This window comes from Schistocerca cancellata, chromosome 7, assembly GCF_023864275.1.
Source record: "Schistocerca cancellata isolate TAMUIC-IGC-003103 chromosome 7, iqSchCanc2.1, whole genome shotgun sequence".
NCBI classification, from domain to species: domain Eukaryota; kingdom Metazoa; phylum Arthropoda; class Insecta; order Orthoptera; family Acrididae; genus Schistocerca; species Schistocerca cancellata.
In genome coordinates this window covers 375,234,870-375,260,929 of record NC_064632.1, presented here as the reverse complement: position 1 = coordinate 375,260,929, position 26,060 = coordinate 375,234,870, and the positions used below count along the sequence as shown (strand labels likewise).

At 42.6% G+C, this 26,060-nt stretch overlaps 1 protein-coding gene across 1 annotated transcript; it reads left to right on the top strand.

Annotated features, from left to right (window-relative positions):
- The first annotated feature begins 2,114 nt into the window (after positions 1 to 2,114).
- Positions 2,115 to 25,933, top strand: LOC126092053 (ankyrin repeat domain-containing protein 65-like). Its single transcript, XM_049907461.1, has 2 exons — positions 2,115 to 2,617; positions 23,921 to 25,933. Exons 1-2 carry the CDS (start codon positions 2,376 to 2,378, stop codon positions 24,399 to 24,401), a joined length of 723 nt encoding a protein of 240 aa, XP_049763418.1. The 5' UTR covers positions 2,115 to 2,375; the 3' UTR covers positions 24,402 to 25,933.
- The last annotated feature ends 127 nt before the right edge of the window (positions 25,934 to 26,060 follow it).

Genomic DNA, 26,060 nt, shown 5'->3' with positions numbered 1-26,060 from the left:
TTTAACACTGGTAGCATGCCGCGACAGCGTGGACGTGAACCGTATGTGCAGTTGACGGACTTTGAGCGAGGGCGTATAGTGGGCATGCGGGAGGCCGGGTGGACGTACCGCCGAATTGCTCAACACGTGGGGCGTGAGGTCTCCACAGTACATCGATGTTGTCGCCAGTGGTCGGCGGAAGGTGCACGTGCCCGTCGACCTGGGACCGGACCGCAGCGACGCACGGATGCACGCCAAGACCGTAGGATCCTACGCAGTGCCGTAGGGGACCGCACCGCCACTTCCCAGCAAATTAGGGACACTGTTGCTCCTGGGGTATCGGCGAGGACCATTCGCAACCGTCTCCATGAAGCTGGGCTACGGTGCCGCACACCGTTAGACCGTCTTCCGCTCACGCCCCAACATCGTGCAGCCCGCCTCCAGTGGTGTCGCGACAGGCGTGAATGGAGGGACGAATGGAGACGTGTCGTCTTCAGCGATGAGAGTCGCTTCTGCCTTGGTGCCAATGATGGTCGTATGCGTGTTTGGCGCCGTGCAGGTGAGCGCCACAATCAGGACTGCATACGACCGAGGCACACAGGGCCAACACCCGGCATCATGGTGTGGGGAGCGATCTCCTACACTGGCCGTACACCACTGGTGATCGTCGAGGGGACACTGAATAGTGCACGGTACATCCAAACCGTCATCGAACCCATCGTTCTACCATTCCTAGACCGGCAAGGGAACTTGCTGTTCCAACAGGACAATGCACGTCCGCATGTATCCCGTACCACCCAACGTGCTCTAGAAGGTGTAAGTCAACTACCCTGGCCAGCAAGATCTCCGGATCTGTCCCCCATTGAGCATGTTTGGGACTGGATGAAGCGTCGTCTCACGCGGTCTGCACGTCCAGCACGAACGCTGGTCCAACTGAGGCGCCAGGTGGAAATGGCATGGCAAGCCGTTCCACAGGACTACATCCAGCATTTCTACGATCGTCTCCATGGGAGAATAGCAGCCTGCATTGCTGCGAAAGGTGGATATACACTGTACTAGTGCCGACATTGTGCATGCTCTGTTGCCTGTGTCTATGTGCCTGTTGTTCTGTCAGTGTGATCATGTGATGTATCTGACCCCAGGAATGTGTCAATAAAGTTTCCCCTTCCTGGGACAATGAATTCACGGTGTTCTTATTTCAATTTCCAGGAGTGTATATATAAATGACCTAGTAGATAGTGTCGGATGTTCCATGCGGCTTTTCGCGGATGATGCTGTAGTATACAGAGAAGTTGCAGCATTAGAAAATTGTAGCGAAATGCAGGAAGATCTGCAGCGGATAGGCACTTGGTGCAGAGAGTGGCAACTGACCCTTAACATAGACAAATGAAATGTATTGCGAATACATAGAAAGAAGGATCCTTTACTGTATGATTATATGATAGCGGAACAAACACTGGTAGCAGTTACTTCCGTAAAATATCTAGGAGTATGCGTGCGGGAACGATTTGAAGTGGAATGATCATATAAAATTAATTGTTGGTAAGGCGGGTACCAGGTTGAGATTCATTGGGAGAGTCCTTAGAAAATGTAGTCCATCAACGAAGGAGGTGGCTTACAAAACACTCGTTCGACCTATACTTGAGTATTGCTCACCAGTGTGGGATCCGTACCAGATCGGGTTGACGGAAAAATAGAGAAGATCCAAAGAAGAGCGGTGCGTTTCGTCACAGGGTTATTTGGTAAGCGTGATAGCGTTACGGAGATGTTTAGGAAACTCAAGTGGCAGACTCTGCAAGAGAGGCGCTCTGCATCGCGGTGTAGCTTGCTCGCCAGGTTTCGAGAGAGTGCGTTTCTGGATGAGGTATCGAATATATTGCTTCCCCCTACTTATACCTCCCGAGGAGATCACGAGTGTAAAATTAGAGAGATTCGAGCGCGCACGGAGGCTTTCCGGCAGTCGTTCTCCCCGCGAACCATACGCGACCGGAACAGGAAAGGGAGGTAATGACAGTGGCACGTAAAGTGCCCTCCGCCACACAACGTTGGGTGGCTTGCGGAGTATAAATATGTAGATGTAGCTATGCACCTTATAGCGAAGTTCTCAGACACAAGTAGCAAACACTTTCAAAACCATCTGATCGAAATAGTATATCTGAAGGTCAGAGACAGTCTGATTAGTGCGCTTCTCATTTCTGTCCGGTTATTGCTATAGTGATGTATTTAAGCTGTCATGTCCATTAATTCTCCAGTGAGTCTAATAATTCTTTTATCCCTTATGCTTACCATTGTTGTACTTTGTTTTGTCCTGTCTGTTGAGTGGTACGGTAAGACACGCCTATGAGGAATGAAGGCGAAGCAGTGTAGAATCTGACAGGTTGACCGGTAAGTCATTCATGTTAATTGACGGACTATTCTTGTTGGCAGTGTGTGCTGTGTTGCCTGATCGTAGACAATCCGTCAGCAGTACAGTGGTCAGTAAGCAGCCCCCTTGGGTTTCTGTGTGCAGCGCGCCGGCCACACACGCCGCTCGCCGCCAGCCGCCCGGCGGGCGCGGTCGGGCCGCTGCCGCAGCTGCGCCGCCCACGGCTGCCTGCGACACTCCTCCACTGTTCGACGTTGCCGTCTCCTACTATCGGTGAGTTGTGTCAGCAGACGTGCTCGGTTCCCACATTTATAGTACCACTTATATTGGCATTAACAAAGTTTATGCAAAAAATAGAAACACAATTTATCGTAGATCGCTGGAAGAACGTAAAGTACCTAGCGACTGGAAGAAAGCGCAGGTCGTTCCCATTTTCAAGAAGGGTCATAAATCAGATGCGAATAATTATAGGCCTATCTCGCTTACGTCAATCTGTTGTAGAATAATGGAACATGTTTTGTGTTCTCGTATTATGACGTTCTTAGATAATACAAATCTCCTTCATCATAACCAACATGGATTCCGCAAACAGAGATCATGTGAAACTCAGCTCGCCCTATTTGCCCAAGAAATTCACAGTGCCGTAGACACTGGCGAGCAGATTGATGCCGTATTCCTGGACTTCAGGAAGGCATTTGATACGGTTCCGCACTTACGTTTAGTGAAAAAAATACGAGCATACGGAATATCGGACCAGGTTTGTGATTGAATTCAGGATTTCCTAGAAGAAAGAACACAACATGTCATTCTTAACGGTTCAAAATCTGCAGATGTAGAGGTAATTTCGGGAGTACCGCAAGGAAGCGTGATAGGACCTTTATTGTTTACAATATACATAAATGACTTAGTTGACAACATCGGTAGCTCCGTGAGACTATTTGCAGATGACACGGTTGTCTACAAGAAAGTAGCAACATCAGAAGACTCGTACGTACTCCAGGAAGACCTGCAGAGGATTAATGCATGGTGCGACAGCTGGCAGCTTTCCCTAAACGTAGATAAATGTAATATAATGCGCATACATAGGGGCAGAAATCCATTCCAGTACGATTATGCCGTAGGTGGTAAATCATTGGAAGCGGTAACGACCATAAAATACTTAGGAGTTACTATCCGGAGCGATCTGAAGTGGAATGATCACATAAAACAAATAGTGGGAAAAGCAGGCGCCAGGTTGAGATTCATAGGAAGAATTCTAAGAAAATGTGACTCATCGACGAAAGAAGTAGCTTACAAAACGCTTGTTCGTCCGATTCTTGAGTATTGCTCATCAGTATGGGACCCTTACCAGGTTGGATTAATAGAAGAGATAGACATGATCCAGCGAAAAGCAGCGCGATTCGTCATGGGGACATTTAGTCAGCGCGAGAGCGTTACGGAGATGCTGAACAAGCTCCAGTGGCGGACACTTCAAGAAAGGCGTTACGCAATACGGAGAGGTTTATTATCGAAATTACGAGAGACCACATTCCGGGAAGAGATGGGCAACATATTGCTACCGTCCACATATATCTCGCGTAATGATCACAACGAAAAGATACGAGAAATTAGAGCAAATACGGAGACTTACAAGCAGTCGTTCTTCCCACGCACAATTCGTGAATGGAACAGGGAAGGGGGGATCAGATAGTGGTACAATAAGTACCCTCCGCCACACACCGTAAGGTGGCTCGCGGAGTATAGATGTAGATGTAGATGTAGATGTAGATGAAACTTCCTGGCAGATTAAAACTGTGTACCCGACCGAGACTCGAACTCGGGACTCGGACGAGTTCGAGTCTCGGTCGGGCACACAGTTTTAATCTACCAGGAAGTTTCATATCAGCGCACACTGCGCTGCAGGGTGAAAATCTCATTCTGGAAACATCCCCCAGGCTGTGGCTAAGCCATGTCTCCGCAATATCCTTTCTTTCAGGAGTGCTGGTTCTGCATGGTTCGCAGGAGAGCTTCTGTAAAGTTTGGAAGGTGGGGGGACGAGATACTGGCAGAAGTAAAGCTGTGAGGACCGGGCGTGAGTCGTGCTTCGGTAGCTCAGGTGGTAGAGCACTTGCCCGCGAAAGGCAAAGGTCCCGAGTTCGAGTCTCGGTCGGGCACACAGTTTTAATCTGCCAGGAAGTTTCATATCAGCGCACACTCTGCTGCAAGGTGAAAATCTCATTCTGGACACTATCATATGTTATGATGAAGCAGCGGTTTTAGTTGCCAGAAAAAAAACCAATTAATTTCATAAATTTTTGGTGTGCTAAATTTCGACGTAACGGCCGACGTGGATCAAAGTGATTTTCTACAGCCTTCGTTGCGTTCAGTCGATGTTATTTTCTGTTCAGAACACAAAGGTGCTAAAAACAAAATTCTTTTCTAAGCACAGTAAATGTACTGGTCTGCTGTGTGCGATTTCTGCTTTCAGTGATGGTTTTATATCTTCCAATTTGATCGTGGAACGAACGGACGTGGAAAGTTACTGCGATGCACTGCATCTCTACAGTGCCTTTGTCGTGAGAATAACTGATGGTGAAATGAAGGAATTATAATTGTTGTTGTTGTGGTCTTCAGTCCTGAGACTGGTTTGATGCAGCTCTCCATGCTACTCTGTCCTGTGCAAGCTTATTCATCTCCCAGTACCTACTGCAGCCTACATCCTTCTGAACCTGCTTAGTGTATTCATCTTTTGGTCTCCCTCTACGATTTTTAGCCTCCAAGCTGCCCTCCAATGCTAAATTTGTGATCCCATGATGCCTTAGAACATGCCCTACCAACCGGTCCCTTCTTCTTGTCAAGTTGTGCCACAAACGTCTCTTCTTGTCCAAACTAGTTATCGTCCATGTTTCACTTCCATACATGGCTACACTCCATACAAATACTTTAAGAAACGACTTCCTGGCACTTACATCTATACTCGATGTTAACAATTTTCTTTTCTTCAGAAACGCTTTCCTTGCCATTGCCAGTCTACATTTGATATCCTCTCTACTTCGACCATTATCAGTTATTTTGCTCCCCAAATAGCAAAACTCCTTTACTATTTTAAGTGTCTCTTTTCTTAATCTAATTCCCTCAGCATCACCCGACTTAATTTGACAACATTCCATTATCCTCGTTTTGCTTTTGTTGATGTTCAACTTATACCCTCCTTTCAAGACACTGTCCATTCCGTTCAACTGCTCTTCCAAGTCCTTTGCTGTCTCTGACAGAATTACAATGTCATCGGCGAACCTCAAAGTTTTTATTTCTTCTCCATGGATTTTAATACTTACTCCGAACTTTTCTTTTGTTTCCTTTATTGCTTGCTCAATATACAGATTCAATAACATCGGGGATAGGCTACAACCCTGTCTCACTCCCTTCCCAACCACTGCTCCCCTTTCATACCCCTCGACTCTTATAACTGCCATCTGCTCTCTATACAGATTGTAAATAGCCTTTCGCTCCCTGTATTTTACCCCTGCCACCTTCAGAATTTGAAAGAGAGTATTCCAATCAACATTATAATTAGGATAAGACTAACTAAATAATACTCAGCAGTCGAATAAGAAAATGACACGTTTTGGTGTGTGTGTGTGTGTGTGTGTGTGTAAATATGACAAATTTTCAAAATTTTTCTTTAAATGGCTTTTTTTGGACACTTCCACGTGTAATAACCATAGAAAATTTGCGACCAACTGTGACTCGAATGCAGAATTCTTGATTATGAAATGCAGTTGCCTGAACATTAAGCTACTGCATCACATGTCCAGGCCTATCTCAAACTCCTATTGTCGATGATATTTCCATCTTTGCGTTCTAAACAGTAGGAACATACGTCCTGGCACAGGGTACGTCTTAACAACATCACTGCGGAAGCAGTCGATGTAAGATAAGGATTATCTGCTATGAGCGACATATACAGGGTGTTACAAAAAGGTACGGCCAAACTTTCAGGAAACATTCCTCACACACAAAGAAAGAAAATGTGTTATGTGGACATGTGTCCGGAAACACTTACTTTCCATGTTAGAGCTCATTTTATTACTTCTCTTCAAATCACATTAATCATGGAATGGAAACACAGCAACAGAACGTACCAGCGTGACTTCAAACACTTTGTTACAGGAAATGTTCAAAGTGTCCTCCGTTAGCGAGGATACATGCATCCACCCTCCTGATGCGCTGATGCAGCTCTGAAGAATGGCGTATTGTATCACAGCCGTCCACAATACGATCTCGAAGAGTCTCTACATTTGGTACCGGGGTTGCGTAGACAGAGCTTTCAAATGCCCCCATAAATGAAAGTCAAGAGGGTTGAGGTCAGGAGAGCGTGGAGGCCATGGAAGGCCATGGAATTGGTCCGCCTCTACCAATCCATCGGTCACCGAATCTGTTGTTGAGAAGCGTCCGAACACTTCGACTAAAATGTGCAGGAGCTCCATCGTGCATGAACCACATGTGTCGTACTTGTAAAGGCACACGTTCTAGCAGCACAGGTAGAGTATCCCGTATGAAATCATGGCGGTGAATCGAGGAAGTACAGTACATACTGACGAAACTAAAATGAACTCTAACATGGAAATTAAGCGTTTCCGGACACATGTCCGCATAACATCTTTTCATTATTTTTGTGTGAGGAATGTTTCCTGAAAGTACGGCCGTACCTTTTTGTAACACCCTGTATGAGAAACGCTTGGTGATTGTGTTCAGAAAACATTCCTGCAGTCAGGTTTCTTTCCCCTTCAGAAACATTGTCTTCACGAATGTATTAATGAGATTTACCATAGCAGGAAGAGAAGCGTCGGTCGTAAATTTTAATGGGGTTATTGCAGATCGATTTCCGCTACTCTGGAGTTATCTTCAGTGCTTTATATCAAAGTCATGACCACTCATCATAAATATAATAGCACTTGACACCACTTGACATTACAGATAAAAAATATCAGTTAAACTGACTTGTATATAGTGCACTGAGATAGGTGCACAGTAGCTGAAATCGACCAGCAATAAACGGATTAAAATTTACGACCGGTGCTGCGCTTCCTTCTGTCGCGAATTCCTGGAATCACCGGCAGTAATGGATTATGGTGTGAGGTCTATAGGCATGCTCCGCTGGTCTAATGATTAAGGCACCCGGTCACCGTAAGTCGGTAACCCTGCCAGTCCTGTTGTGGCCGTGACATGTGTGCTTCGTTGCGTGCCTCATCAGTTGTAAACAACCACCTGCAGCTCGCGGCGTTTCCTTGGTGTCCTGATTACAGCTTTTAGGTTCATCACAAGTCAATCCTAAATCCGTTTGTCTTTTTTGGACATCAATGTTTGGAGTGGACGTCGATATTTGGCTTTGCGAATAATCTCATCAGCTGACGGTGAATTGATAAGTTCACAACATGCCTTCATTTCCAATGCAGCTCATGTTAAAATAAGAGACAGTGTAGTTGGTTACAAACAATTAAATATTCCGGACGATTAAGCTGTGGTCGGATGGCTAATGACTGCATCAAAATTCCGGTTAGGCATGCTTCCACGCAATGGCGTGACGTGACATGCTTTGGATACAGGGGTGCAATTGGCCTTTGTCGACTACCGTCGTCCGCTGTTGCTGTCACCCCGTGGTGGAAGATTGGTACACATTTTCTTCATCACTAAGATGCAGATGTCGTTCAATTTCATGCCCTCCTCCTTTCCACTGAAACTCCTGGCGTGTTTTACAGTCTCTATGGCACCTCTGTATAGCCTTTGTGGCTGCCACTGGACTCCTATCAAAATGAGTGTCGTGGTCTCCTGGCTGCAAAGCATGTTCCGCAACAGCTAGTCTGAGGTCTTGCAGTATTTTTTATCGTTCTTTTTGTAATACCCACGTACACCTCCCTACACGGAACCCTACCAATTCCTGCAGTTTCCAGGGGTTTCGAGCACTCTTGGCCAATTTCAGGTGATCCAATCTTCCAGGTGGGTTTATAGATTACCGCGATGTTACTTTTTTTCATTTTCCTATGGGGTCAGTAACTTCCTGAACGAAAGGTACGAAAACTTTCGATTTCACAGAGGCATGTGCATTGCTATGATTTTTATAGGTCGGTATAATGCTCTTTCTACCATTCTTGAGCAGCGCATTGACGAGATGTTTTAATTCCACGTCAAGCAGCTCTGGTTCGCAGGTATTCCTTGCTCTGTCCGCCTGCGTTTCTATGATGCCTCGCTTTTGTTCTGGACGGTGGTTCGAATCCTGGTGTAGGTAACGGTCTGTATGTGTTGTTTTTCTATAAACTGTGTGGCCTAAACTACCATCTTCTTTCTTGAAACATAGCGCATCAAGAAAATTTGGTCTCCTGATTGCCTCCACCTCCTTTGTAAACTTGAGTCTTCGGATTAATCTCGTTGAGATGCTTGGGAAAACGACCTATTTCCTCTCTGCGAAGTCTCCACAAAAGAAACGTATCGTCTACGTAGTCGAACCAAGTATTCAGTCTTCTGTTGGCAGTTTCCAAGGCCTGCTCTTTGAATTTTTCCATACAGACTTTCGATATAACTTCTCCCCACAGCCACGCCATACTTATGTTTACAGAGCTCATCGTTCCATTTGAAATACATGGTTGTGTGGCAATATGTGAACAGCAATATCAGGAGGAAAAATCTGATTCAGCTGTTTTAACACTTCATTCAGCGGAACCATAGTAGGTAGCTGTACCACATCAAAACTAACTAATGTCCTCTGGGTGGACCACTATGACATTTAATTTACTGATTATGTATGCTGAATTCTTCATATAGAAGTCTGATCAGCCCTCATAGGCCGTAATAATGTTGTCAAGAACTTGCCTATCGAATAAGTGGGCGAACCACTAGGGCTAAATATAGGCCTTAGAGGAACATGTTCTTTATGAACCTTCGGCAACTCATAAAGCCTTGGTGGTAGTGCAACTAAACTGAACAGAATTTTGAACGCTCTGTTCAGCAGAGGATATTTTTATCATCCGAGTAACAGTTCTAGGAACTTCGTCAGTGGGGTCTTTACACAGTTTGCTGTGTGCGTATGGATCTAATAAGTCGCTAATCTTACTATGATAGTCGGTCACGTTCAAAACTACCGTCGCATTTCTCTTGTCAGCGTGAAGAATGATAATGCTCTCATCCTCATTACGGCGTTTTATAGCATTCCTCACACACGGTTAAGTGATTTTTTTTGGTGGCTTTGCGCGAGACAATACTCTTACAGCTTCTATACGGATTTTTTCAGCTGCAACCGAGTCCACACTACGAATGTGTGCTTCTACACTGTTATTTCCTCCGTGGGCACAACTCACGAACTATTGGAAAAATTTCCGCCCTTGGTAACCACAGATCTCTCGTCGTCTGATACCAAACGTTCGGAAAATTGATAACCTTGTGGGAAGCGTCTAAATGGTGGATTGCCTGAGTAGGTTGCAAATTGTCAAATTCCTCCTTCTGTCTATTAGGCGTTGCCAATATACGCTTCCTAATAATATAGTGCAATTGTCTCTCAATTCTACCCCATTCACCACTACACAGTTTATTGCTGATAGCAATATGGGAGACAGTCACTTACAGTCAGAACTTGAAAGGTGCCGGCGGGTCTGTTGAATCCGCTCTCATAGTAAGGCCTCTTCCGTCCGTTCGAAAATCTAGTGTGCCTTGGCCGAGACCGAGGGAACGCAAAAGCTGCACTCTCTTCTTCCGCAGACCTTCCATGTGTGCACATTTCTTGACATCTTCCCGCAGAGGCGTCTAATTTTAGAACGTGAACTTTCACGGCTGGAAATATCACTGTTAATAAACTATGCCGGGATATTATGCCGTGTTCAGATGGATTTCACGTTAAAATCTAACTTTTGTCTCCATCTGTGAATCGGACACTCAAAGAAACTACAATCCCTCTTGAAAATGTCCTCCGAAGATGGGGACGAAACGTTGGGTTTTAACGTGAAATCCATCCGACCATGTCATAATAGCTCGGAATATTTGATTAACTGTGACATTTCCGGCTGTAAAATTTTAATTTTACTATGCAGTTGGTACCTGAAGAATACTTACACGGGTCTACATTTTCAAATTAAACAGAGTAAAGTACGTCTACATCTACACGGTTACTATGTACAGGGACACAATTATTGAACTACGTGAAATAAAGTCGTCATAAGTTCTGAAGGTTTGCGTGAAGTCGTTCAAAATGCGCGGTTGGCCGCGGGGCATGATGGGAATTAGTATAGTTTGGTTTAGCGACGAAGCCCACTTTCATTTGGATGGATTCGTCAATAAGCAAAATTGGCGCATTTGGGAGACTGAGAATCCGCATTTCGCGATCGAGAAATGTCTTCACCCTCTATGGGTGATGGTGTGGTGCGTCACGAAATAATCGGTTCGATATTCCTTGATGGCGTGGTGACTACCGAACGGTACGTGAAGGTTTTGGAAGATGATTTCATCTCACCATTATCCAGAGTAACCATGATTTCGACAAGATTCAAGACGGATATCGACCCCATCAGAGCAGGGGAGTGTTTGATGTCTTTGGAGGAGCACTTTGGGGATCGCATTCTGGCTCTGAGATACCCAGAGGCCACTGGCATGGGCATCTATTGGCCACTACGTTCTCCGGATCTGAATACATGCGACTCCTTCTTGTGGGGCTATATTAAAGAAAACAGCCATGCAGGAGGATATCGACACCAGCGATATTCCGACGTTTCAGCGGGTAACGCAGAGTTTCGCTATTCGTCTGCGCCACATCTTCGCCGATGATGCAGGCATATCAAACATGTCATAACCTAAATCTGAATATCTGTAGTGACGTTTACAAATTGAATAAAGTGTGTGCAAATGGCTCTGAGCACTATGGGACTCAACTGCTGTGGTCATAAGTCCCCTAGAACTTAGAACTACTTAAACCTAAGGACAGCACACAACACCCAGCCATCACGAGGCAGAGAAAATCCCTGACCCCGCCGGGAATCGAACCCGGGAACCCGGGCGTGGGAAGCGAGAACGCTACCGCACGACCACGAGATGCGGGCAAGTGTGTGCAAGCCGTAGTTCGTAACTAATATACGTTTTTTTATATAGTTCAATAATTGTCACCCTGTAATTCACACTTAACTGGCTGTCAGAGGGTTCATCGAACTGCCTTCCACTCCCGAACAGTTCAGAAGAAAAAGGAAAATTTCCCGTCCGAGCTCTGATATCTCCTGGCTTATTACGATGATCATTTTTCCTATGTAGGTGCGGATCATCAAAATATTTTCGCGTTCAGAGCAGGAAGTTCGCGATTGAAGTTTCGTGAAAATATCTGGCCATAAGGAAAAAGCCTGTGTTTTAATGATTGTCACTCCAACTTGCATATCATATCCATGACACTGTCTTCCCTATTTCATAATAAAAAAGACGAGCTGCCCTCCTTAGGAATATTTCGATGTCATTCATCAGTCTTACCTGCTAAGGATCCCGCACAACACAGCAGTACTCTAGCAGAGAACGGACAATCGTAGCGTAGATTTGATGTTCTGATGATTTTACTAGACTAAATGACAGCATCATCTGCAAACAATCAAAGAGGATTACACATATGATGTCCTAAATCGTTTGTTTATATCAGGCGTTCCAAACTATGGCCCGCGGGCCAACACCGGCTCGCGAACGCCATCAATCTGGCCAGCTGTAACGGGTCAGACATGCGTGCTATTCGGTCCGCCGCAATTTTTTACTGTTACAGTCGATCCTTGCTTATCGTGCTCCTCCCATTACGAGTAATTCGCATAACGAATGGAAGAAAAATGTAGGAAATTTACTCACCTAACCAACGGTGTTTCTCATAAAGCGTCTGTTTATTGTTATTTTTTCAGTCCTCAATAACCATGTCAAGAACCATCATCTGGTCTGAATCAGTCTCTTTGGCCACTATTGTAATTTTTAATTGAGACTTATATAGCTGCAATTTCCACTTGCAGTTGTTTGCAGGTGTGGATCAAGTTAATTGTGGAAACTATCAACAGCGACTTCAAATGATCATCAGTTAGTTTGGATCTGTAACTATTTTTTGTGTAGTACACTGTGGAGAATTTTTTTCACGGATGTAAGTAGTACCGAAAGTGACAAAAGAGCTACGAACAGCTGATCAGGACTTATAAAATTCCAGCAATGATGAATTAAATATGGCTATTTATAAAAATCGTTATGTTGCAAATTAAACATTTCCATTTGGAGTCTGGGGTAAGACATTCTATACCGGCGTTAAAAGACTTGAAAAATCTTGATATCGTTTGCAATTGCATCAAAATCTGAAAAACCACACAAATTTTATTCTTAAAAGTAGTCAATATTTCTGTTGCGAAATCTACCAGTAATAGGGTCTCTGATTGCTGACTGGAAGTTTGGCATCTATTAAAACGCGTGAAACATGTTTTCTTCAACTGAGACTGAAACAAAACTTGTTTTATCGAAAGGACGTAATATGAGCATACAAATCAGCCATTAACTAGTCTTCTACTTCTGATTTTAAATTAAAGTTGTTCAAATGTTTGTTTAAATCTGCATGAAATGAAAACATCCGTGACCACTCACTGCTTTGTAACTCAACCAGACGATGATTCTTTTCATTCAACAAAATTTAGATTGTTATTCGTAGCTCAAAACATCGTTTCACACCTTTTCCACAGCTAAGCCTGCCTACTGCTATATAATATTTCAAGTCATTTTCTTCAATCTCTTCCGTAAACCAGCGGAATTGACGACGGTTGAGAGTGTGTGATCGTAAATAGTTAACTGGTTTTAAAACTTCTGACGTATCCAAGTATTTTCCTCACAATCATTGTTGATGAATGATGTAATGTATGAATGATAGTGTCTATCCCCCACCGTTTTCTACCTTCTCTGACACGAGGCTAATGACATCTTTATTTTTTTCACACGTGTTTTTTGCCACCATCAGCTGTGATACACCATAAGTTTTTTCATTAAAGATTGTTTTCCTGAACAGTACTTTTTACTCCTGTAAAAATTTCTTCTCCAGTGGCGTCACCATGAATGCTATGAAACTCTTCATACACTTCATAATTTTTCTTGATCTGTCGAATACAAATTAACCACTTTGTAGTATCTGAAACATCTGTTGACTCATCCAGAGCCGAACAGAACCACACTTATGTGTTGAGTTTTCTCAAACAATTGAGTTATTATATTTCAGCAATATCATTTACTTCATTTACTCTTTGAGCCACAGTGTTTACTGACAGATTGATATTTTTAAATACATTAGCTTTTTTGTACGCATTTGTTCAACTGCAGCAATTCATTTTCTGTAACTGGTTTTCCACGTTTTGCCACCGAGTGAACCACGCGGAAGCTAGCACGAGTTTCTGCTTCTTGTTCAGAAGTTACTTGCTGAGATTTCAAACCACATTCGAATGACGCATATATTACTTAGGATGTTGCGGATGTCTATGACCTGTGAACTCACTGTACTTTTAGAACCCTGATGCAGCGTAGGTGTCCAACAGAAACTCAAGCACCTTGAGGAATAACGCTAGGAGACATAGAAGAGGAATGTAACCCAACAGAAATTTGCCAGATGTGGTGCATACAAATAACATGGGCCATGTGAGACAACAAGAGGTACAAGCAAACAACCAAAGAGAAGAAAATATCAGGAACAACGCAAGAGCACACTAAGGATCAGTCTGTAATAAAGAGAAACTTTTCAGTGTAAGATGACACAGTGACATTTACACCCCGAAACACAAACTTTAGTGTTAAAGGTAGTGTATGTACTGTCCAGCATAGGCCTTGTAATTATGTAGCAGATACTAAAATCGAAATTAATACAGCTTCAGTAGAGAATATAACAGAAGACAGGGAAAGAAACAAGCGGACTGGAATGAGAAAAGATTCCGGTTTAAAAACGGAAGGACTTCACAGTATGAAAATAAGAAAATAAAGAGCGAAGAAAACTTGTCGACAGGTCTCAAAAAGCCGAAAAACCTTTATGGACATGGTCAGATGAGGAAATAAGAGTAAGATCAGAAAATAAAACGAACCTAGATAATTGTTAACAAAGGGTAGCGAAAAGTTTGTTGGTGAAGAGAAAAAAACAAACGAAGTTTGATAGCAGACATTGTGTTGAGATAGTATAATTAACCCGTTGTTAGTAAGAGGCAAGAATAACGATGTGCAGGACGAAATATGTGAAGACTTTCCTCTCATTTTAGCAGTTGTTATTAATGTAGACAAGTAAGATATGTTAAGTAAAATGTCAGAAGCTATGGAAGACTATACAATAAGTACTATAGACGTGAATTGCATACAATCATACAGGGTTATTACAAATGATTGAAGCGATTTCACAGCTCTACAATAACTTTATTATTTGAGATATTTTCACAATGCTTTGCACACACATACAAAAACTCAAAAAGTTTTTTTAGGCATTCACAAATGTTCGATATGTGCCCCTTTAGTGATTCGGCAGACATCAAGCCGATAATCAAGTTCCTCCCACACTCGGCGCAGCATGTCCCCATCAATGAGTTCGAAAGCATCGTTGATGCGAGCTCGCAGTTCTGGCACGTTTCTTGGTAGAGGAGGGTTAAACACTGAATCTTTCACATAGCCCCACAGAAAGAAATCGCATGGGGTTAAGTCGGGAGAGCGTGGAGGCCATGACATGAATTGCTGATCATGATCTCCACCACGACCGATCCATCGGTTTTCCAATCTCCTGTTTAAGAAATGCCGAACATCATGATGGAAGTGCGGTGGAGCACCATCCTGTTTTCCAAACCGTCGTCTGTGGTACGTTTAGCTCCCTGCTTGCTTTATTCGTCGACTTCCACAGGCTACGTGTGAAATTTGCACGCACGCGTTCAACCATTTCTTCACTCACTGCAGGCCAACCCGTTGATTTCCCCTTACAGAGGCATCCAGAAGCTTTAAACTGCGCATACCATCGCCGAATGGAGTTAGCAGTAGGTGGATCTTTGTTGAACTTCGTCCTGAAGTGTCGTTGCACTGTTATGACTGGCTGATGTGAGTGCATTTCAAGCATGACATACGCTTTCTCGGCTCCTGTCGCCATTTTGTCTCACTGCACTCTCGAGCGCTCTGGCGGCAGAAACCTGAAGTGCGGCTTCAGCCGAACAAAACTTTATGAGTTTTTCTACGTATCTGTAGTGTGTCGTGACCATATGTCAATGAATGGAGCTACAGTGAATTTATGAAATCGCTTCAATCATTTGTAATAGCCCTGTAGATAAAACATACGAATCATGAAAGAGTGTCATTTCGCTTCAGAATTGGATATAATTTTTTCAGAAGAAGTACAAACAAATAAATGAAACTAAATACTCAGTGACAGACAGTGTGTAATGTAGGTAGAATAGCAGTTTTAGAGATCGAGTAAACAGTAAAACATGTCAGCTATATAATGTGAAAAAGGAGTATGGCACACTTGGAAGATCTGTAATTAATGAATATTTTTGCACCCTCCAGGAGAGAAAACTGACAAAGGGGGAACCATTTCTTTAGACAATATATCGTTAATTTGTCTGCTCCAGTCCTCTTGTTGAGGTGATTGGCAGAGAGGGAGAAATACCAAAGTTAAAATTTTGTATAGAGAAAAAAAAATGTAATTGATGGATTGGACGTGCAAGGTACTTACAACTCATTATTTTTACACTATATATGTGTGTGTATGTGTGGTTGGCCCGCTAGACGGCGCTGCCATAGGTCAAACGGATATCAACTGCGTGTTTTTAAATAGGAACCCTCATTTTTTATTACATATTCGTGTAGTACGTAAATAGATATGAATGTTTTAGTTGGACCACTTTTTTCACTTTGTGATAGATGACGCTGTAATAGTCACAAACATACGGCTCACAATTTTAGACAGACAGTTGGTAACAGGTAGGTCTTTTAAATTAAAAACAGGACGTAGGTACGTTTGAACATTTTATTTCGGTTGTTCCAATAAAAATAAATAAATCCCGTGTGGCTATGGCCTCCCGTTGGGTAGATCATTCGCCTGGTGCAAGTCTTTCGAGTTGACGCCACTGCGGTGACTTGCGTGTCGATGGGGATGAAATGATGATGATAAGGACAACACAACACCCAGTCCCTAAGTGGAGAAAATCTCCGACCCAGCCGGGAATCGAACCCAGGCCGTTAGGTATGACATTTCGTCGCGCTGACCACTCAGCTACCAGGGGCGGACGGTTATTCCAATGTGATAGATGTACCGTTGTGAACTTATCATTTCTGAGAACGCATGCTGTTGCAGCGTGATTACCTGTAAATACCACATTAATGCAATAAATGCTCAAAATGATGTCCGTCAACCTCAATACATTTGAGAATACGTGTAACAACATTCCTCTCAACAACGAGTAGTTCGCCTTCCGTAATATTCTCACATGCATTGACAATGCGCTGGCGCTTGTTGTCAGGCGTTGTCGGTGGATCACGACAGCAAATATCCTTCAACTTTCCCCACAGAAAGAAATCCGGGGACGTCAGATCCGGTGAACGTGCGAGCCATGGTATGGTGTTCCGACGACCAATCCACCTGTCATGAAATATGCTATTCAAGACCGCTTCAACCGCACGCGAGCTATGTGCCGGACATCCATCATGCTGGAAGTACATCGCCATTCTGTCAAGCCGTGAAAAATCTTGTAGTAACATCGGTAGAACATTACGTAGGAAATCAGCATACATTGCACCATTTAGATTGCCATCGATAAAATGGGGGCCAATTATCCTTCCTCCCATAATGCGGCACCATACATTAACCCGCCAAGGTCGCTGATGTTCCACTTGTCGCAGCCATTGAGGATTTTCCGTTGCCTAATAGTGCATATTATGCCGGTTTACGTTACCGCTGTTGGCGAATGACGCTTCGTCGCTAAATAGAATGCGTGCAAAAAATCTGTCATCGTCCAGTAATTTCTCTTGTGCCCAGTGGCAGAACTCTACACGACGTTCAAAGTCATCGCCATGCAATTCCTGGTGCATAGAAATACGGTACGGGTGCAATCGATGTTGATGTAGCATTCCCAACACCGACGTTTTTGAGATTCCCGAATCTCGCGCAATTTGTCTGCTACTGATGTGCGGATTAGCCGCGACAGCAGCTAAAACACTTACTTGGCACATCATCTTTGTTGCAGGTCGTGGTTGACGTTTCACATGTGGCTGAACACTTCCTGTTTTCTTAAATAACATAACTATCCGGCGGACGGTCCGGGCACTTGGATGATGTCGTCCAGGATACCGAGCAGCATACATAGCACACGCCCGTTGGGCATTTTGATGACATTAGCCATACATCAACACGATATCGACCTTTTCCGCAATTGGTAAACGGTCAATTTTAACACGGGTAATGTATCACAAAGCATATACCGTCCGCACTGGCGGAATGTTACGTGATACCACGTACTTACACGTTTGTGACTATTACAGCGCCATCTATCACAAAGCGAAAAAAGTGGTCCAACTAAAACATTCATATTTCCTTACGTACTACACGAATATGTAATAAAAATGGGGGTTCCTATTTAAAAAAAACGCAGTTGATATCCGTTTGACCTATGGCAGCGCCATCTAGCGGGCCAACCATAGCGCCATCTGGTTTCCCCCTTCGAGCTAGACAACTTTCGTTCTTTGTAGTTCTTTCGTTTGACGCTTATTTCGTGAGATATTTGGCCCGGTCACCATCACATGTCTGCAGTTTAGTTTTTGCGCTGTGTAACTGGGATAAGACCAAGCAACCATGGCTCATCACTCCTTTCATGTGACGCGCATGTCGACGGAAACAATCAGTGTGTTTCCTGTCACAAATAAAATTATTTTTAAATCGGAATTACATAATCCGATCCGGTAGAATGGACCCTAATAGACCTACTGCAATATCTGTTTTGTCGGTACCTATGAGCAGGGACAGTAAAGCGCGAAGAGTGACGTGTACTCCAGCAGCAACCGAGGAGCGCCGCTGCACGGCAGCAGCAGCCAGCGCAGGCCAGGGACGTTCTGTCACTGCCGCAGTGCCGGTTGTGCTTCGTGTTTTACCGTCCCTGATCATAAGTATCGATAAAAAGAGTGTCGCACAAAACCAGTCTGTGAGAGCTGTGTCGAATGGGCACGTAAAATTCTGCATTTAAAATCATTTCCTGTCGACACCTGGGGTAACACGAAAAAAGTTGTGAACAGTATTTGTACAAGGTAACTCTAATTTCATAGTGCAAAAGGACTGCAGAATCACTAGGGGAAATCCCCCTGACAACACTTCGGATGAACTAGATTCTCTACAGATCTCTGGCTCATCAAAGGTGAATCGACCTCCTCTACAAAAAATGTGAACAGATTATGTAGCTTTTTGAGGATTAATCGAGACCGATATCAGCATGAAATTGTTACAGGGAAGAGTAAATTTCGGCTTCCCACACTACACAAGAAAATAAAAGGACAAAGCGTTCACCAACGGGACAGTTAACAGGTGAATGCAGCGAAGGACGCAGGAATCAATTATCCAACTCATTTTTAGGCTGTTTTCCACACTTTCCACAGATGGCTAGAACAGTTGCACGCTGTCACTACAGGTGTAATAACCGCGAAAGCTGACAGCGGAGTGCTCTCTTTTATTAAACAAGAATGCTGAGTGATAATGAGCTCATATTAAAAAAAAAGAGGCAATATTGTTGGAGTGACTTTGCAATTTTATGAGAAGCTATGGTCATTAACTAACATCTACGTCACATGTTTGTCTCATGAACTTTTAGCCAAACTGATGTGTCTTAGACACTTTACTAAGGGGCTGATGGAGTCAAGCATAAATAACTAAAGAAACCTGCCAATCGATTACATAACTCAGAGAGGTTATAAAATTTTAGCAGGCCGACTTACAGCACCATTATCAATAAAATGGGGATTCGACAGGAATGCTTGCAGGCAGCAACATTATATGCAACTGACGTGGAACCACTCATTGAAATGAAATGCATCAAGGACCCAAGGTTGTTAACAGTAAGATGATGCTTCTGGAATATGCAGTAAGTCTGGTGATAAACAAGGTGGTTGTGTTGGAGGGAGTCAAACAAAGATAACAACATATGTCCAAATGACAGGAGTGAAAAGGTGGTGTAGGAGTTCCTAACTCTGAGAACTAGATGTGTCTACTAACAACCTAACATAACTTGTATTCACATAACTGAAGAGAGATGTAACTGGGATATATATCGTACCTGGCGCGAAATGCATAGTTTAATTAAGAGCATCTACTTAATGCAATTTGTGCACCAGTAAAGGAGTATGGCATGAAAACTACGGTATACTCCAAAATATATCATCAAAATAAATTATTTAGAAGCAGTTCTTCTAATACCTACCACATTTGTTAAAAGAAGAGAGTCAAAGGTATGTTAGACTGTAGAGAGTGCCAACATCCTCAACACTATCTTCTCAGCCTGAACACTGCAGCACGCTCATGTACTACTGGGTGGAACTCAATCAATAGCACTGAACATCAGAAGAAGCAAGGAAACAATTCAAAACAAACACTACCGTATATTCAAATATCTTGTGACACTGTGGCCCCTGAGAAGGATATCCCAATGAACAGAGGACAGATAAATCCACAACTAGGTTTATTCATCAGCAACACATGGAAACCAGTTACTTCCAAGAAAAAATTAGTATTTCCTTACAAACTTTGCATTAATCAAAGCCAGCAGGCACGAGATAATACTCCCCTGCCAGAGGGAAGCTATACAGGATTCTATTAAGCGCAGGTTCACAATGCCTGTAATGCCATCTAGTCTACAGAATGCCATATGAAACTGGATGACGATGAAAATAACATCAGTCAGCATAGTAAACGACAGGCACATTGAACTGCAGCACACCTTTCCACCAAACTGGACTGATCACCATTAAAGTAGGCACGTCATGCTGACATAGTTGCAAGAACAACTTGTACTTGACACTACAAACAACAGAGACCCATCCATACGTACCTGGAGGTAATTACCAAATTAAAGCAAATCCCGAACACCATTTTGAGATGAACAAAGGAAAGAAAAACTTAGTGTTAAGGGCTTACCGAAATCTGCAAGGTGAACAGCACTGATATGGAAAATACCTTACACAGAAATACGAAAAGTAGCGTATATAAGATACTTTAAATCCATTATTAGGTATGGTTTACTTTTTTTCGGTAATTTGGCGAACATAGTGCAAAAACTAAAAATACAGAAAGAACTGTTGGAAATATATGTCACTGTAAATCATTAACAACCATGTCAAAAGTTATTTATATTATTTACATTAACAGTGCCATCCCTATATATTTATGAGATTATTGTCTTTTTGTGCGACACGTGAATTATTCGAAGGAAAATATTTTGGTCATTTGCATGACGAAAGAAACAACGAAAATTTTACCCTTCTCACCCACCGTTTCAAACTGTACACCTAAGGACCTCATTAAATTTATAATAAATTACAAGGGAACAAATTAATACTGGTGGATGTAGGTTCACTTGAATAATTTCTGCCAAAAATAACAAAATTACGCTGTGATGTTCGCTGAAGGTTGTGAGTATAGTTCTCCAATTGCGTGCTATCCCAATTTTCATCTGAAATCAAAAAGGTTTTTTGTTTTACATTAATAACTTTATTTTCTAAGAATATGAACCTCAGTGCAGGTGAAAATAATGAAAATTAATAAAATCGTGGTATCATCTCGCAAGTTAATTCATATAATTCGTAATTTTTTAAAGAATCGTACTATTAATTTTCATAATGATCGGTTCTACATTTTTTGAATTAGACTGCATGCAAATGTGAAAAGTTATTTCGAGATCAATGCGTTTGAAAAATAAATTCTCGGAAACTAGAAATTCTAGGAAGTTAACAATAATGTAAACTGCTTACCGATTAATCTGCGATTCCAGTACCAAATAGAAATCCTTCTTCTTCCTCATAGGCTTCGTTTTGCGCTTGCAGCAGTGCTTTCGATTCCAATGAACTACGTCGATTCTGCCGGCTCACGCGCTGGTTATCCATTTATTCGGCCTAATTGAAGCTTTGCGTGACAACTACAATTCCTGCCTCGTTTATGACTAATTTCCTTCATTCAATAAGCCCGCTGCTAAATACGATGCCAATTCAACGACTTTTATTCCGGAGTGCAAGTGATTAGGAGCTAATCGCCAAATAGTGGAATTAAAACTTTCATTAGTATTTTGTGAGTGGGCACCTAAACATCTCTCTAGTAATTCATCCCTTGATAAATCTTCATATATTGGAATAATGCGTACTCGGTTCTATGCTCATAAAATCTAAAAGAATGCGAATTTCGCTTTGAAATTTCGACAGCATGTTCTTGAATAGTTAAGCCAAAGATTTATGTAATAAAAAAATCGGGTTTTTTGAACCTCATAATGTGGTTTCCCTCCTTAACTGCCTTTCGACTATAAAGCATTTGCTCCACTTTAGTCAACACAACATTAAACTTGCAGTTTGAGGTGTGAGAATGAAGGTATTGCGTACTAGGACCGTAGTAATGCTGTCATGTGCCACTGACGATGTGTTGTTCCTTAGTATATGTGTAAGCGGTTGGAGGTATACAGTGTGTCCAGGAATCGAAAATTTACTTGCTGTAGTTCGAATGATATTCTAGATAAGTGCCTGAAAATCCAATTTATTATCACAGTCTACGAGTTTTCCTCTTGCCTTGAGACACATGGCCATCACAAGAGCCGGCCGAAGTGGCCGTGCGGTTAAAGGCGCTGCAGTCTGGAACGGCAAGACCGCTACGGTCGCAGGTTCGAATCCTGCCTCGGGCATGGGTGTTTGTGATGTCCTTAGGTTAGTTAGGTTTAAGTAGTTCTAAGTTCTAGGGGACTTATGACTTCAGCTGTTAGGCCCCATAGTGCTCAGAGCCATTTGAACCATTTCATAATGCGAAAAATATGTGTCATGGAGTGGACTATTGCCAGACTTATTGCTTAGAGTAAACAACGTGCAAATTTCCACGAAAATCAGGCAGACATTTGGTGCAGTGTTTGAAGGGAGCAGCCGTAAATGGGACACACTGGTCTTATACTAAGCTGACGAGTTCGACTGTTTCGACTGACAAACTACATTGTCGTTAACCACACTGACTATACTAGATATATTTATGTGACTTCTCTTATCTTCTGGACCATTAATATTAATGACAAGAGCTAACAGTTGAATGGAGAGTGCTGCGCATAATATCACAGGTGTGGCTGTTTAGACAAAGATGTTGTGCCCATAATATTATGGACATGGCATTCTTTCTACCATAGGAGACAACATAACATTATGGACATGGACATGGACATAGTGTTAAATATCTCAAGACATGATTTGATTTGTGTGTTACATTAGCTAGTGTCAGAAGGGATAGCTGCACACAGATGACTAGTATAATCACTGTTGGGAATTCCTGTCAGTGGAGGGCAATGAGAACTTAACAGTAATATCCTGAGCTCAGAGTAAGTCATGGTGATAAATGGATTATGAAAAATGTGGCAAGGTGTGGTGTGTGTACTGTAAGACCTTCGGTACACACACCAACAGATTATTTGTCTTGTCGCTCTAACAAAGTAGATGAGTGTCAGCAATATGCTCGTGGTCTTATCGTGGCGTGTTTATCTTCTGCCGTTAGGTCAGACGAAAGAAATGCCACTTGCACGCTTAGAGTAGCAGATTGACGGTGACCAACTTTTAACAGAACTTGATTAATTTTCACACCCATTTATTACAATAATGAAAAGCATACATAGTACATAACTTGATTGTGGATGCTATTTACAATTGAAAATCTGAAGTTCCTTTGGTCTTGGTACGTTAATCTTAATATCTCATATCTCTGATACTTGACAAAGTGTCTATACATTTCTCTTCATGGCTATGTGCAGGAATATGATAATCTTATTAGGCGCAGACTGAAACTTGACTACAGACTAATGCAGACTGATACAGACTAATGCAGACTGACTAATCGGAGGTCTGTACACTCGTTATAATTCCTCGAGCGTTCAGGTACCACTGCGCGAGTGTGATCCGCGAGGAGAAAAGGTTCTACGTTAGCAGCAATCTCATTAGCTGCGGGACATATTAATACGCGGATCGGCGGAAGCAGAATTTGGTCTGTCTCTATGGCAGCGCCATCTCGTAGAGCGGAGACGGACGAGCGCTGCGCCTGCGTTGTTGTGCTTAGCGGGGCGCGCTCTAGTGGGAAAGTTGTGTATGCGCTGACTACGCGGAACTATGTACACAACACAAGGGAATTTTTGATGAAAGCTGTATGAAGACTTTGATAATAGGATACTACTATACATCTGTACCTTATACACTGACTTTTGGACTATTCTTTATCATAGAAAGGAGATTTCTAGATTGTCACTGGGCAGATGAATATTCAGAATGGCTCACAGTTTAGCTCGTATGATAGTTTTCTTCATTTTGTGTGCATGTTTATCACAAAGTGTAATAATCTTTGTTTTTTTACAGGAGCCTTTCGGAAGAGGAGAGAGCCAGAAGGTTGAGAGAGGCTGCTACTGATGGGGCAGTGGAGCAGCTGCGGGCACTCCTTGCAGCAGGGGCGGATGTTGGGGCTGGGGATGGGGAGATGCTGACAGCACTGCACTGTGCAGCAAGGGAGGGACATGTGCAGGCGGTGAGTTGTCTGCTGGATGGTGGCGCCCAGGTAGACACCAGGAGCAACTTGCAGAACACGCCTTTACACCTGGCTGCATGGAAAGGCCGTGTGGCTGTGGTGCGGGTCCTGCTGGCCTCTTCCGCTGACCTCAATGCCAGGAACACATTCGGGAAGACGCCGTTGCACAGGGCGGCACTCCACGGTCGTGCAGAGGCGGCTGCTGCGCTGTTGGACGCAGGAGCTGACAGGAGTGCCAGGGATAGCGACGGGAAAAGCCCCCTGGAACTGGCCAGGCAGAACAATCACCAGGAGCTGATAGAGATGCTGATGTAACATTTACAGTCCTGTGAACATATGTTGGGAAAAGGAATAATATTCACTGCATAGCTTTCCGTTATTTATAAAAAAAAACTGCAAAAAATTAATTATATCATTCACTTGTAACCATCATTGTGTAGTAGATATAACTCTTCAGCAACACTTCAACAAGCATGACAATGAAAGTACTTTGCAAGTAAACTTTCGTTCGAGTAAATAGTCTGAAGAAACATTTCTCAAGCAATCTCTACAAAACTGAACAACATTTGGAAAATATTTGCTTTGATACTTTGAAACTTGAGATAGCCAGGGATTCTTCTAGCCCATAAAATGTTCAAAAAATTACAGGATTGTAGTCAGATAAAGTCCTTGACAACCGCCAATACTTCGATTCTGAACACCTAACCATTTTACAGTCACAAATGGCGAAATATCGGCGATTGTCGAAGATGTGACACTGTTGCACGCTCATAAGTTGAGTGAACTAATCCTCTGCATTATTTGATTACTGAAAAGTCATGTGCTATCTTAAACCAGTGTGAATTACACTATACCCAGATCACTGGCATATAACCTGTGTGGTTATAATACAACTTCAGTCCCAACCTCATGCTGAATCTACTTCCCTGACTGCAGTACGGATTGTGTAATTGTTTGTGTGTTTAACTCCATTATACCATTAGTCCATTATATGGTGTGAAGATCTGTCATCTGCAACCACATTTGGGGCGCACAGTTCCAAAATCCTCCTTATCCATTTTTGCAAATTTTTCAGGAAACGAAAAAAATGTTTCTTGCTCGCCTTCAGTAAAGCAAATGTGTTTATTCATGTTTATTATATCTAGGTACTTACATATATTGTTATATCTGAGTGCTGGATATAATTCGTGACATGTAAGGAAGATATGCCTAGTAAGGCGGTGCGGGTCTCCCGCATCGTTCCCCTACGCTCTGTAAAGAAGCATGGGACTTCATTTCCATTAAGGAAGATATTTACAAATTATGATTGGATAAGGCTTGTTTTCGAACTCAACATTGGATAAGGAGTTTGGAACTGTCATCATGGATAAGGGCGGGTTTTGCAAATGTAGCTAAAACTTAATAATGGTAACTTTCGTCATTAATTGGAATTATTATTGACGTTCTTTTCGTCACATAAGTATTGACATTTTTATCGGTTGTAAACGGTAGTTTAAGTATTTTATGAATATAATTAGTGTAAAAGATATAGTTAATGCCCTTGAAACAACTGATATGCAGCCATAATTTAAGAATAGCATATTTATTTAATGTCTATGAAAATAAAAAAGCATCGAAAGAGACGCGTATGTACGGCTGAGGAGGAAGGACGTATTTTATGGTACTCACACTGTTTTGTTTCGTGGTACGGAAGGCACATTGAGCAGCTACACATATTTTATGTAAGTCATTCGTATTGATTGCTAAAATAAAATTGTTATTATTATCACAAAATGAATTTCTTTGTAATAGTTGTCACCTCAAATGCTCGCAGTGGCTAATTATTTTGAATAAGAATTTTTTTCAGTAATTTGCGCTGCGAGAAGCTCATCTTCCGATGCAATGTCTGGTCGGCCATTACGCGCCGATGTATTAATTTATTTTTCAAAGTGTTAACAGTAACTGTAAATATGAGAGATTTCGTTATAAGAACAT

Excerpts from the sequence above, each read along its gene's own strand:
- LOC126092053 (XM_049907461.1), top strand. The coding sequence starts at position 2,376 with ATGTTAATTGACGGACTATTCTTGTTGGCAGTGTGTGCTGTGTTGCCT. Across the intron at positions 2,618-23,920 it reads GTTGCCGTCTCCTACTATCG|GAGCCTTTCGGAAGAGGAGA; the intron begins GTGAGTTGTGTC and ends GTTTTTTTACAG.